The sequence below is a fragment of the Ptychodera flava genome, chromosome 3 (assembly GCF_041260155.1).
Source record: "Ptychodera flava strain L36383 chromosome 3, AS_Pfla_20210202, whole genome shotgun sequence".
Taxonomy (NCBI): Eukaryota; Metazoa; Hemichordata; class Enteropneusta; family Ptychoderidae; genus Ptychodera; species Ptychodera flava.
In genome coordinates this window covers 17,416,045-17,430,517 of record NC_091930.1, presented here as the reverse complement: position 1 = coordinate 17,430,517, position 14,473 = coordinate 17,416,045, and the positions used below count along the sequence as shown (strand labels likewise).

Sequence of the window (14,473 nt, the reverse complement as noted above, 5' to 3'; positions counted from 1 at the left end):
CTTTTCAAGAAGAATTAAAAAGTGTTTGTAGAGTTAAGAGTGGCCAACACACAAACAAACAAATAAGAAAACAAAATGAAATTATCTGAGACTACATCAAAACAACAAAAATACGATAACACAGATGCTTGGTATTGTAAACACACTACACCTGAGAGGATAGAAAACAAAACTAAATTCAATATGGCCGACAAAAAAAAACAATTCCGTATGGCCAACAAAAAACCCCAACATAAACAGATAAATTTAGAGCATAGATTATTTCTGTAAATTTAGGGTCACAGAGTATTGACAAAAGGAAACAGAAAATGTTAAACGAAATTTGAAAAACTATTGACAACTATGTACAAACTAGGTTTAAATACCAAAAGCCTTATTTATTTTGACAAACACTTGAAAGCAAAAACAAACTAGAACTATATCATAAATAAATTTGTGAATCGAGCTAGGCATTTCAAAGAAGGTCAATCAAGAATAAAATTTGGGGAAAAAATATTAAAACAAAAATTTGTCAAATTAAAAACAAAAGCAAACAGAAAGCACTGTATGTATCTGTGATTGACGTCAAAACAAAACAATTTACAACATGGCAACTATGCTTAGACATAAGCTAATCAACAATACAATTATACAGTAAGTTACAAACAACTGGTAGAAGACAGAACATAGAAAACAAAACTAAATTTCAGAATGGCTGACAACAAACAACAAAAACAAGCAAACATTTGAAGCACAGATTATTTCTGTAAATTTAGGATCACAGATAGTAAGACAAAAATTTACAAAACAAAATTTGCAAAACGAAATTGACAAATGTGTACACATTAGGGCAAAATGTGCAAAGCTTGATAAATACTGACAAGAATTTGAAAAAAAAACAAAAAAACAAAATAAAACTATGGCACAAACAAATCAGTGACTGCAAGTATTTGAAAACTGATTAGTGAAAAAGGTTGAGAGAGAGACAGATTGGCAGATCAGGGAAATTTTAGTGAGATAACTTGGGGAAACAGATAACACAAAACCAGAAATAAAATTTAGGAGAATGTTGAAAAACATTTGGTAGCGTTCATAGTTACGGTAAACAAACAAAGAAACAAATAAACAAATGAAAAAACACATTGTATGTATCTGTGATTGAGGTCAAATACAACAAAAAACCATTTACAACATGGCAACTCTCTCTATAAAACATGAGCTAATCAGCAATACAATGACTTACCTTATGGACTGAAAATCACATTATTATCAATGAAATGCAAATATGTTGCCATGGAAACATGTGAGTTACATCAACATGTATTCGTGATTGAGGTCAAAACACATCAAAACAATTTACAACCTGGCAAACATTGGTAAAACAGGAGCTAATCAGCAATACAATGACTTACCTTATGGACTGAAATCACATTTCCATCAATAAAATGCAAATACGTTGCCATGGAAACGCGTGAGTTACATAAACATGTAAGGACTTGTTCCTTTAAATGTTCCATGTGTTTGTGTAAACAAAGGAAGTTTGTATTCAGTGAAAATTTGTGAGATCAGAAAATGTTTGACTTCATAGAAATTGTAGTTTGCAAGTTGACCTTTGACCTTTGTTTATGTTTTTGTTTTCCCTAGGCTATCCGGTCAAGGGGAGTGTCCTTGAAGTGTTTGGGTCTGGATCAATGCCAGGACAATTTAATTGGGCCAGAGGAATATACATCAAGAACAACGGTCAATGGGTTATATGTGATGGAGACAATCATAGAGTTCAGGTTATTGATCCAATCAAACTCTGCTGTGATCTCATCTTACAATTCCATGCATTCCCAAAGTCATTTATTCCATGGAATGTCACAGTGGATGAAGACAATGACCAATACTTTATGAGTGACCGAGGGAATGGCCAAGTTGTGGTGAGTTCTGGACAAAGCAAGATTTTAAACTGTTTTGGACGCAAAGAAGGAATTGATCCAAGAGGTATCTGCTTGAGTCCTGATGGTTTTATATTCATTGGTGACTGGAAAGGATATGTGAGAAAATATAATAAATCTGGTGAACACATTGCAAGAACTGAAAAAGGACAAGTCAGTGATCCCTTGGATCTGATTGTGAATAAGAAATGTATTTTTGTATCAGATGCTGGCAGGAAATGTGTTCATGTTTTGAATCACCAGATGCAAAGTATAAGAGACATTGGCAAGGGACACTTAAAGGGACCAGTGGGTTTGTGTTTTGATCACCAACAAGATGGCATATATGTTTGTGATTGGAGTGGGCATAGAGTGGTTCACTTCAATTGTGATGGTGAATTTCTCAGCTATAAAGGTCAAGGTCAGTTAGAGTATCCCTGTTACATTGCACTGTGTAAGGATAATCCATACAGATTAGTTGTAACACAGTGGAATAGCTGTGTTAAACTACTGTACATATAAGCAGACATGACACCACATCATGTCAACTCTGCAGGGATATCTCTGGTGAAAATCTACAAATTTTCTGACAAATTTTACACAACTCATTGCAACTGGCAGGCTGTAAATGTGTATTTTTGAAGGTACTTTGCATATTTTATATTTTTGGATCAAACATTAATTTGGCATCTTGGACAGACCAATTCACCCAATCTGATTAAAATCAGATGTAGAGTACGGCGACGTCCATACTTACGCAGTATTCTCTTGTTGTTGAGAGGTGACAGCAAGAGAATACCGTGTAAGTATAGACGTCGCCGTACTCTACATCTGATTTTAATCAGATTGCAATTCACCCAATGTTTATGGAAAATTGAGTATTTTCTGATTTTTCTAACAGCAGCCTTTTGCAATTTTATTGTGAAATATTTGTCAGAATAATTTTTGACTTTCACAGATGTGTGCATGAGTGTACAGAAACATACATAGAAGCAGACATGACAATATAACATGTCAAGTCTGCAGGTATGTTTCTGGTGAAAATCTACAACTTTCCAGACGAATTTTACACAACACAATGCAACCGACAGACTGTAGCGATTGAATTTCATTGGAAATTTGAACAATTTTGATTATTTCAGCTAGATTTTGGATCATAAGATAAGTTTTCATTCATATCTACCAATAAACACTGAACTTTTATGGAAAACTGATTCACATCTGAACATTTTTGAAGTTCAGAAAAATTTGTCAAAGACAGATCTCACACCGTAGGCGTAGAGAGGTGCGATGCGTTTACACAGTGTTGCATTGTGTTGGTAAAACTTGTCAAAAAATTGACAATTTTCACAGACATGTGTGTGCAGAAACGTACCTTGTGATTCCGATACCTTTAGCGACTCTTACAATCCTGGGATTTCTTGAAATCAGGAATGGTTTCCGCAGTTTACTGGAATTTTCACAAAGAGGACACAACGCTGTCATTCCGACAGACTGCCATGTTGGAAATGAACCGACCGGTATCAGTTTTGTATACTGCCGCAAGGGGGCGCTATGACCAATTACGCTATCAGAACTCAGTGACTGAGCTCCAACTGAGCGGACTTCACTAGGACGTGTTCTTACAGTTGGCGTAGGTTGCCGCAGACGACCCTGTTAAGCGTAACTCTTTTCGTTATCAATTAACAATAACTTCTTCACTAGTTTTTGCTGAGCAAAACAGACTGACTTTTCGATATGTTCACTATCTATGTACGTTAATAAGCAACTAACGTGGGGTTGATACAGGTAAAACTTGATGAGAATAAATAATCAAATTAAAGAACATTGTAAATATTGTTTGCGTACATTAAAGTCGAAATAAGAAATTTAGGCACCGATTATGGGCGCAAAAAGTGATACAAGTATTTTTGATTTACCTTCTTGAATAACAAATAAAGTTTACAAGTTGAATATTTTAATGTAAAGTCACTCAAATATGTACATTTGTATCTTCAAGCAAACAATATGTTGCTCTGTGTATGAGTACTTGTAAATAAAACTTTGATGAATGCGAAACAAACCTTTGATTGACTTGTTTTATTTTTTACGGATGTATTTGACCTTGTAGTTTTTAGAGTTCATCTGACGTACCATTATCTTCAACAAAGCATGCACATGTAGGAAATACGCTTACAAACCATATTTTGATTTACTTCATAACATACTTGGCGTTCCTATTTCGATCTCACTGGCGACACAGAAACGAAAGTCTGGCATCCACTTCTTCCCTTCTACAAATATTGGAATGGGTCACGGTTTCTGGTAACTCTTTGGAGGGGGGGGTCATGGGAACTGCGGTAAAAGGTCGTATGGAACCCATACGACCAATGTAAAAACTGTATCCAAGGTACGTTGGCGATTCAAGTTGATGAAAGTTAAAACATGTTTGTCACAATGTAAATCGTAAAATCTGTATGTTGCAGCTTTGCTGACGTAATGCATCCAGATATCGTACATGAAATACATTCTTTTTTAAATAAGAAGGTCACACAGGCGCAGTTCCGACTACCCCGGCCCACCCTTCATTCCCCCACCCCGAATAATTCTGCTATGTCAATGTGTCGCCGGTAAATTGACAACCATATTTTCAACGATATTGCCATTTTTTGGAAAACAAAAAAATCAGAACACAAATTGACTCCACAAAGAAAAGAAAAACATAAATTAAAGTTATAGCTCGTACTTGTAAAAATGGTTTATAAAATACGGAGAATATTTTATCAGATATTTATGAATGAGTTATAACCGAATCGCCGAAGCCTATTTGTGTTCAATTTGAGACTTCTTCCATGTTGAATTGAATGGCAAAATTATACTTTTGATTTACTTGAAAAATTGTAAGCTTAAAAATTGCCACTCTGCTTACTGCTTTTCAAAATAAGCTGTGAATGGTAAGACAGGTTCAATTGAAAGAGCACTGTCCTTGGGGCACTGAGCTACTGTCTGAAAGGGATCAAAATTCCATGTGATTCCAAGAATTATGAACTCAACATGCCAGCCATTTTCAGACTTTTTACTTCTTTTGTCATCAGTCAGATGTATTTTTGTCAAAATTGGTCATTCATATTGATTAAAATGATATGACTGATGACGTTTAAGGTGAAAGTAATGCAAAGAAATTGTGTCTTAAAAGATTTTTCATTTAATCAGTTTGGTAATTGTTTTCAATCATTCGATCAACTTTAACATCAACTCAAATGCGAATATATCCAGCTTTAGATGCAAAAAGTGCTGTCCATATGATGTATCAGGATCGATGAGCAGTAGCAATAACGGTGAGTACATAGAACTCTAGAGGGCGTGCTAAAGTGTCGCCGTACTTTCCATTCGTACAGCAAAAGCTGCAAAGATTTCTCGTTGAATTGTTAAGCATGTTCTAAAGCGTGATGGTGGAATTGACACAAAAACCAAAGACAAAAGGGAATTAAATTTAACACTAAAGGAACAGAAAGGATCATTTTTGTAGCACCGAAAATTTTATATTTGCCAATATTACATCATATCCAAAACCAAGATTCACACTGAGAATTTGATAAACTTTAAGTCTCCTCATACTCCCATTCTACGTTACGTTCCACTCCATTCATTCATTAATGATGGATCAGCGAAAGGTGGCAGCTTTAGCTAATTCAAATGGCAGCTTTAGCTCCGTAGCCACGCCTACACACTATTTATTAATGCCAAGTATCAAATTTTACGTATCGCGAAGACATCAATTTCTCTCTATACTATCGAATTGAGAGAAATTACATTTTTTGTGTCCATGTGTTAAAATCAACAACAACCATAGCTACAACTAACTGGTCCTTGTTGACACTGTGTTACATAATGTTTAACTGAAATAACTCACACGGGAATCACAGACCAACATAAAAGAGCTAAGAAGGGTTGGACATTTATTATCCTCAAAGGGGCAGTTATTGTCTTGGCATTATTGTCTTGTACCCGCCACGGCAGACTGAAAATCTTTTTCAGACTTTATGAACTCTGTCAACACCGGACAATTCAAACTACAAAGTACAAATTCTACCATTTTGCTTGTAATTTGGCGGCGGGTGATTTTCTCCAAATCACAGTCGTAAACTTTTACCATTCTACGAAATGAAGGGCCAAAGTGTCAATTAACAATGTAAAGAAAAAACTCTCCAAGTCTCTATTTTATTAAGGGTTCAAAGGTCAAAAACTACATGTAGCGAAAACGGATATGTGTGTATAGCTTTTCATAAAGAGTGTACTTGTATGTTTCAAATTTTGATTTCAACACAAAACGCTTCTAGATAACCTAGAGCTGTTTTATTCGACCTGATACAGCGAAGCATCTTGTATGACTACAAAAAGTGTTGTGAAATCACCAGTTACATCACCACAACAAAACTTGGCCCGGCGTTCTTCATATTTAACAACCCAGCTTCTTCAAATCGATAAATCACGCACAGTGGACCATCTCTGATTAAAATATTACCTTCAGTGTCCAATGTAGAAGTATTTACATGTATTTGCATTGGATGAAGAGGGCGCCACCCTGGATTGCCGTATCTGTAGTCTAAACCGGCGGACTATGTTGAACGTATGGTTTGGGTGTCGTTATCACTCTGATCTTGAACCTGATCAAATTCAAATACTGATGTAACCGTTCGATGAGAAAGTAATAGACCTGAGACGTCCATCGACGATGTACAAATGCGATTGGTGAGTTCTTCAGATAGAAAGGCTCGCCAGTCTTGCTCATCTCTGTCTATGAGGGCGCTGCACTATACTAATATCAACTATTAGAAGCAGTCACTCTATGTGAAATGTTATATAAAATATTCTTCATGGGATTGATGCCACCCTTTACTATTTTTAACCAAATACAGGAAGTTTGCTCTTTCCTTTCTTACATAATGTTATCAAATCGTTTTCTTTACTCTCAGAATTTAATTCTCTTGTATCCTTTCTTAGGGGCCCAAGCCGACCGGCTGGGACCCTATTGTTATTGCTCAAGTTCTACTACTTCCTCTTCTTCCTCTTTTTCTTCTTCTTCTGCCGATTCTTTGTCGACCTAGATCTCTAAAACGGCTGAACGAAAACTTCTAAAATTTGCAGGGCTAGTAGGTATCAATTAGTACTCGTGCACCTGACCCTTGAAATTTGATTGGTCACGTGACCTGGTGGCCATATTGGATTTTCCAAAAACCTAAAAATGGCTTCTCCAGAAGACCTAGGGGTCTAGTCGATTTGAAATTTTTTGTATAGTAAGCATGACCTAAGGTCTCTAGAATTTGCAAATAAAATCGCATGCGGTCACGTGACCTTGGCCACCATATTGGATTTTCTAAAATAGTCATTTAATCTTTAAAAATCTTCTTCTCCAGAACCGAAACATCGATTAAGCTAAAATTTTACTCATGTCATCCTTACAGTGATTCTATTAAGTTTGCAAAAGACATTTCGATCGGTCACGTGGTTTGGCCGCCATATTGGATTTTTTGAAATCACAATTTAATCTTTAAAAATCTTCTTCTCCAGAACAAATTCACCAATTGAACTAAAATTTAATAAATGTCATCTACAGTGTGATCTCTTTCAAGTTTGCGAAAAGCGTTTTGATTGGTCACGTGGTTTGGCCGCCATATTGGATTGTGCAAAAAATCGTAATTTAATCTTTAAAAATCTTCTTCTCCAGAACCAAAACACTGATTAAGCTGGAATTTTACTCATGTCATGCTTACAGTGATCACTTTCAAGTTTGTGAAAGGCGTTTTGATCGGTCACGTGGTTTGGCCGCCATATTGGATTTTGCGAAAATCGCAATTTCATCTTTAAAAATCTTCTTCTCTAGAACCAACACACCGAATTTTACATGTATCATCTATTGTAATATCTCTTTCAGGTTTGTGAAAGGCATTCGGATAGGTCACATGGTTTTGCCGCCATATTTGATTTTGCAAAACTCATAATTTAATCTTTTAAAATATTTTCCTCCAGAACCAATACACAGATTGAACTAAAATTTTACACTCATAATCCCTAGTGGTAGTTCTTTCTAATTTCCGAAAGGCATTTGGGTCAGTCAGGAGGTTTGTTCACTGTAGTGGATATAGCGAAAATCGCAATTTAATCCTTAAAAATTTTCTTCTCAAAAACCAACACACAGATTTAACTGAAATGTTACTTCATATCTTCTTAGTGCGAGCACTTTCAAGTTTGCGAAAGGTATTTGGATCGGTTAAGTCGCCCCAATGTTCAGAAGGCAGCAGTTTAAAAACCTCGTCAGTCAGAAGATCGATCAGTGATGTATGTTATATTGTACACTGAGAGTCAAAGACGGAACAACAGACTGCAATCCCGCTGTCAAATTCAACTAGCAGTCGCACGAACCCTAATCTCGGCCCATTGTGTATAGTAACTTCAGCGCCCAGGTTTTGTACGCCAGGATGACGTTGTCAAGTATACTGCCACGGAAGTACTTAGAAGAGCGTGCCACTAACTTTAGGGGTGGCCGACTGCTGTGATTGACTGAAATAGAGCGGGACAAGGTCCTGCCACAATTACTGGGGTCTACACACAGCTGTTTTGTGAGTGTCAAGGATCATAAATGAAGCTATTCGGGTAATTTTGTATGTAGGTGTCTGAATGCACGCTCACTTGTTCATCACGAATAAAAAAGTAAGATATATGACATTGCAAGGTGTGGTGATTTTTTTATGTTTCTCTATCTGACATGCATGGAGTGGCCCTGGTGTGTTGTGTAACTGAGAGCATGTAGCTGATTAAAAATGTAAACAAGACCACATCAAAATTGCTGATACACATCGATTAAAACAACACCTTGTGTAATGAAGTTCGTGGTGACGTTGAGATCTAATTGAAACTAAAATGTCAATATTATGAAGTAAGGGTATGATAAACATTATAGGCTGTTTGTCATAAACATTTTGAAATCGGAAAGTGAGAAGTAAAATACTTGTAGAAAAATGTATTGCGTCACTGTTGCTGAAATAACAGGCTATCGACTCAATGCCGGGAACTGCAAAATCGTCACTCACAGCCTGCAGGTAAAATGGTTAATCAGAGCTGGACGCTCTTGCCATTGTTCTATAGGTCTAATTAGGTGCGACCATATCAGTTGTTAGTGTAGCTGTTCAGAATGTTTGTTTGCGCAGCTTATTACAGTTGGAACACTCAGTAAATATGCACTTCCTCAATTCCAAGGTTTGAATATTTAAGCATGTGGACTTGAGTGACACCAACGTTCAGAAACAACAATGCTAGAAACTTTTGCTCCAAGTACCACTACTGTCACTATTCAGTTTCAACGATCAACTCCATGAGTAATTTAGAACGTTCTTGTGTATGTTATCCAAACACTCTACATTAGGTGCCATACAATAAATTCTTTGTTTGCCGTTCGCGTGCTGGTAGGATTTTCAATGGACGAAATCTGAAAAACAAACATAAATCGCCTGCTTGAAAATAAGGTGCGTTGTGGCCTTCCTTTGTTCGCAATGACGCAGGCAGTGTTTCCGCTGCCTGCTCGCAAAATCGCAAATGCGAGAAAAAAGTAGCGTTTGCCGAGAAGATTTAGGCAAATATTATCCAAACTTGCGGATCGAAAATTGCAGATGACGTCATCACTTTGTCTGTCCACGCGCTGTCCTGCATTCAACTTGAGAAGTAATACTTTATCTCTGTGCATCCCCGACCTTATGCGTCAGAAGATCGTATTTGTAACACATACAGTAATGAATAAAATTGTTACGAAATAGCTAACAAACCAAAAGTACCCATGTTTACCATGACTATTTGACTAAGATGTTACTAAGTTTTGGGTTTGGACAACTTCGCACAATGTACCTACAGATTGCTCCGTGCACTGTGCAGTACAACGTCGTCACAGGCGTGCTGTTTACTTGGTAGTTTGTATAAGTATCGTTTATCTACGTTCCGACGTTCTCTTCCATAGAACGTCAGAACATAGCATAAACTACACTTATACAAATACCTAGCTCTGCATGACAGGGCTGTGTGTTACCGGCGTTATACGATGTGGTGGGAGGCCGTATAACGCCGGTAACACACAGCCCTGCCATGCAAACAGCACGCCTGTGAGTGTCATCATCAACACTGAAGGATCGTAGTGACGGTGAAACTAAGCAAAAACGGCAAACTTTCGTTTTTGACTTTAGGCAGCTCCACCAATATTGGGGAGAAACCACCCCTAACACAGGTTGTAAGCGCAAGTAAAGCTATGAAATGGAAAGAAAGATTATGATCAGAGTAGGAAAGTCGACTGGAATTTGCAAAGTTAGGAACGGCATGGTTAAAAGCATACGGCTTTTTTTCAACGTAGACGTAGAGCGAGTAAGGCACTCCTGAACGGCGAAAATGTTGGTGGTGTATTGCTGCCAACAAGAAAATATCTGTACTGACGTTAGGAACTTGTGTGAATTGGCTTCCTTAAAGATGAATTCGCAAGAATTTTCAGTGTATTGTGACGTGATATTGTAAACAGATTTTCAGAGAAGGCCGCAGAGTACAGTCGACGTACTTCCGCATTCATATTGTGCAAATGTGCAAGTCTTGTCGCGATATTTGAGCATTTAACTTGACCGTCAGTGAAACAAAATGATGTTTCTCCATATCAAATCATTATGTGTTTTATATTTTCGGGTTCTCTTTACGTATTAGACATGAACATTTGGATATATGATCCGTGATTTTCGCGATCCGTGGCATGATTCATATCAAGCTGGCCGTGAATAGGCACTGACGTTTTTGATGATGACCCCTGACCCAAGTGTCATCGATGCGCTGTGCGCTGCCAGTGTCCGAGCATCGCTTGTTAAATTCATAGAGCTACCAAAGCTCCATGCTAAATTCAAGCGTAAAGCAAATTTATCGAAAGTCTATAATGCACACATTTCTCAAGTCTAAGAGTATTTTACTTTTGAACTGCTATGAGAATGGATATCTAATTCGTTTGAAAAACTGGTATGCAGAAGCAGGTTTCGTGCCGTTGTCTATAGCGATATGTGCAGTACAGCATTGATAGCGATTACAGGTTTGTAACTATTAAATATAGCTGCATCGCATACGCCTAACTTTTGCCTCAGGACTAGTATTATTTGACACTTAAAAAGGAGGATTCGTACTCAAGGCTGTTATGATTTGTTCAGCTACCCACTCTTCTTACTGCAAAACTTGTAATCTTACAAAAGAGACAGTAGTTTCAACTTTTTACCACGATGTTTAGCATTTGTTTCCTGAGTAACAACTCCATACTTTGTTATTGCCAGTAACTTTTGCATTTTAATATTTGGAATTTTCATGTTTTGAAGAACACCCTTTGTTCTACCCAACATTTTGAAAGTCATAGTGTACAGGTCATTAAAACAACTAGTACTACGCAAGAAAAATAAAACGTTTCTTTCTTATTCTAGACATATTTCAAAAATTATGTGGTGACGCGGGTTTCTTTTTTCATTCTTCAATCAACAACGCAGGAAAAAATAACAACATCATGATGCACGCAGAGACAAATGTACAGCAGTGTTGCTTTATTATTTTTGTACAGCAACAGTTCAGCGGTTTAAGTGCAGCATTTGCACAGTTTTCACAGAGTAATATAAGAGTGAAATATGTATACAGTTCTGATCTGAATGTTAGTGTCAATTATTTGTACGGTTCTGTTTTATACATGCACTATCGTGATGTATTTTTTGCAGGTTTTTTCATGTATTTCCTCATTAGCAGAAAATAGGACGCAGAGGAAGAAAAAAAACTTTATTTTTCTTGTCATCACATCAGTCTGTATGGCTGACAAGTGACCACACATATAATGGACTTTTATTGTAATACTATTTCCCATTTGTCTATGACACACACTTTTTAAAGTCATGTAAATGGGAAATGGGGAAAATGATCTTTGACACGAAATTTTCATGTATAACAACTAGTTCAAGGATATATCAACACATAGGACACATATTAAATTTACAGAATGAGCTAGGATGGTATACATCAATTTGGCTTAAAATGCTGGTTCGCCTAGACATAAATGATGTGGTGAGGCAGGAATTTGTTACTGTAATTTTTTTTTATTCTTCAATCAACAACACGGAGTTAAACATGACAACATCATAGGAATGCACGCAGACTGCACAGCAGTGTTGCTTAATTATTTGTGTATAACAACAGTTCTTTGATTAACTTAAGCGCAGCATTTGCACAGTTTGACAGCGCAATATAAGAGTTACATATGAGTACAGTTCTGAATGGAATATAAGTGTCAAATATTTTTTTAAGCTTCTGTTTTATACATATACTATCGCCGAGTTTTTTGTGTTTATTTGTTTTTTTAATTATTTCCCCATGAGCAGAATAAAGGCTGACGCGGCGGATCTGAATTGACGGGCACGAGGATGACAGACAAAATTTTTATTTTTCTTGTCATCACATCAGTCTGTATGGCTGACAAGTGACCACACAATCAGTGGAAATTTATTGTAATGCTATTTCCCGTTTGTCTATGACACACTTTTCAAAATCATGTAAATGGGAAATGAGAAAAATGATCTTGACAGGAAATTTTCACTTATAACAACTAGTCAAAGGATTTGTCAACACATAGGACACATGGTAAATTTCCAGAATGAGCTATGATGCTCTACATCAATTGTACTTAAAATGCTTGTTCGCTCTCTCTGTCAAGCATACTTTTCACAATCATTTCACATGGGAATTGAGATGCGTGAGCTTATAAATGTATTTTCACATGTGTTAACAACTAGTCTAAAGATTTCTCTACACATGAAACACATGGAAGTTCAAAATTTGCACATTGTATCATCAATGCAAGTACTTTCAACCATGGCAACCGCTTGGGCCCCGCCAATGCTGCTTGCAGCTTTAATATTTATTTGTTTTCTTTAAAGTAACTTTGTCTTGAATTTTCGTCTGAGTGGAGAATACGGCTCCTATCATTTTCATTTCATTTCATAAAATACATATTATTTTTTAAAAAAAAGCGATCACACCTCAGGTTTGGGAGACACATAGTATTGTTGTTTGTCTACGTAATGGGAAGATAAACACACGATTTCTTGATGTAAACGAAATAAGCATTTACTTAAACATCCGTCTGTCTATGGTAATCTCATAAGTACTACATTTTAATTTTGTTTATATGACGTCACTAGGTCGCCATTTTACCAGAGGATTCTCGAAATTTCAAAATTGCAGACAGCGTATTTTGTGAATTCGATAATTGTCCATCTTTTTAAGGTAACTTAGAATTCTTTTTTAAAATATCAGTTATTTTCAAAATCTCAAACGGACGTATGCAAAACAAAGTGCCGTGCGATTCCTGGTGGCAGAGCAAGATGTCAGTATCAAGTGTTATTTGTTCATTATGAGTTAATTCATCGCCGTGAAATCTGAAGATGGGTCGAGGTGTCTATCAAGGTTACGGTCAGCATTACTCAGCACCGGAATGACAGAGACCTAGAGACTTGAAAAAGTACAAACATAGAGTTCCTTTATTTACAACAAATAATCAAATTTCATCACGTGTGTGAGTGAATAGAAAGAAACTGGAGACGGATTCCATTTTGGTTTATGTGTGATAAGATCAAAAAAGCAGTCAACATTGCCTTGGAGAAAACAATACTGAAACCGTCGAAGCTGCCCTGGGTTTAACACTTTCACCGCGGGAGGGCGCATTCTGCGCCAACGGTCAGACTGCGGGAGGCGCGTAAACGCGCCAAGAACGTACGCGTTTATATGCGTTCGATATACGTGGCTTTGTTTGATCTACATCATGTTTGTTGACTATTTCCTCAAGCCTAGCGTAGTATACGAGGTAGAGGTCAAACCTAAATGAGCATGCGCGCCAAATTTGTAAACAAATGCCGCCATATTCGGTCATTTCTCGGCCGTGATTTGTACGGATCGTGTGATCGGTTGTTGTTTTTCTTCAGAGGGTATTTAAAAATGGTGATGCGGGCACAGTTTAACACCGACAAAGCCCTTGAGCAGTTTTTCTAGACACTAATAGTGGAATTGTCACTGATCTTGAAACTGAACTCGACCAGATGGCGGAAGTCAAATTTCAAATTACAACTCCAATACAGAACTTGAATATGTTCCACAACCAGTTGAGCAAACACAGAGATCGCAAGCAAGACACTGACAGGAAGGTAGGCATCTGAGCATGCGAAAAAGTGCGACAAAGGACCGGTGACTGACATCACAAACGTTGATGGGGTATCCTGTGGATGTTGTACGACATCAATCTATGAATGACAATTACACATCGGACTGGCTACCAGTATATAGGCTAAGCTTAAATAGAAAATAGCTCTCTTTGAATGTCAGATGATACCTGTTGTTCGAAGATGAACTTGTAATAAATATGCATATTAATCTCATTTACATGGAATATGTTTTAGCGTATGTGTTCCTCCTACTGAATTTGAGTTGATAGAACGTAAGTGGTAATTTTTAAGGTGTTACGCTGAAAAAAATACATTTATATATTGAAATAACAAAAA

The 14,473-nt window shown here is 37.0% G+C and overlaps 1 protein-coding gene and 1 long non-coding RNA gene across 4 annotated transcripts in view; both read left to right on the top strand.

Annotated features, from left to right (window-relative positions):
- Positions 1-14,473, top strand: part of LOC139129659 (uncharacterized) — a 152,134-nt gene that overhangs the window by 28,940 nt on the left and 108,721 nt on the right. The window contains exon 7 of one of the 3 annotated variants that reach the window (XR_011551637.1): positions 1,624-3,478. Coding sequence is in view for 1 of the 3 variants with exons in the window: in XM_070695332.1 (XP_070551433.1) it covers positions 1,624-2,420 (797 nt within the window). In the remaining 2 variants the exon portion in view is untranslated. Of the gene's footprint in view, positions 1-1,623; positions 4,212-14,473 lie in introns of those variants that run through there. The other 2 variants (XR_011551636.1, XM_070695332.1) reach the window with 2 other exon arrangements.
- The window catches only part of LOC139129666 (uncharacterized), a 396,232-nt gene that overhangs the window by 353,033 nt on the left and 28,726 nt on the right, over positions 1-14,473 (top strand). The gene's annotated exons all lie outside the window — the stretch shown is intronic.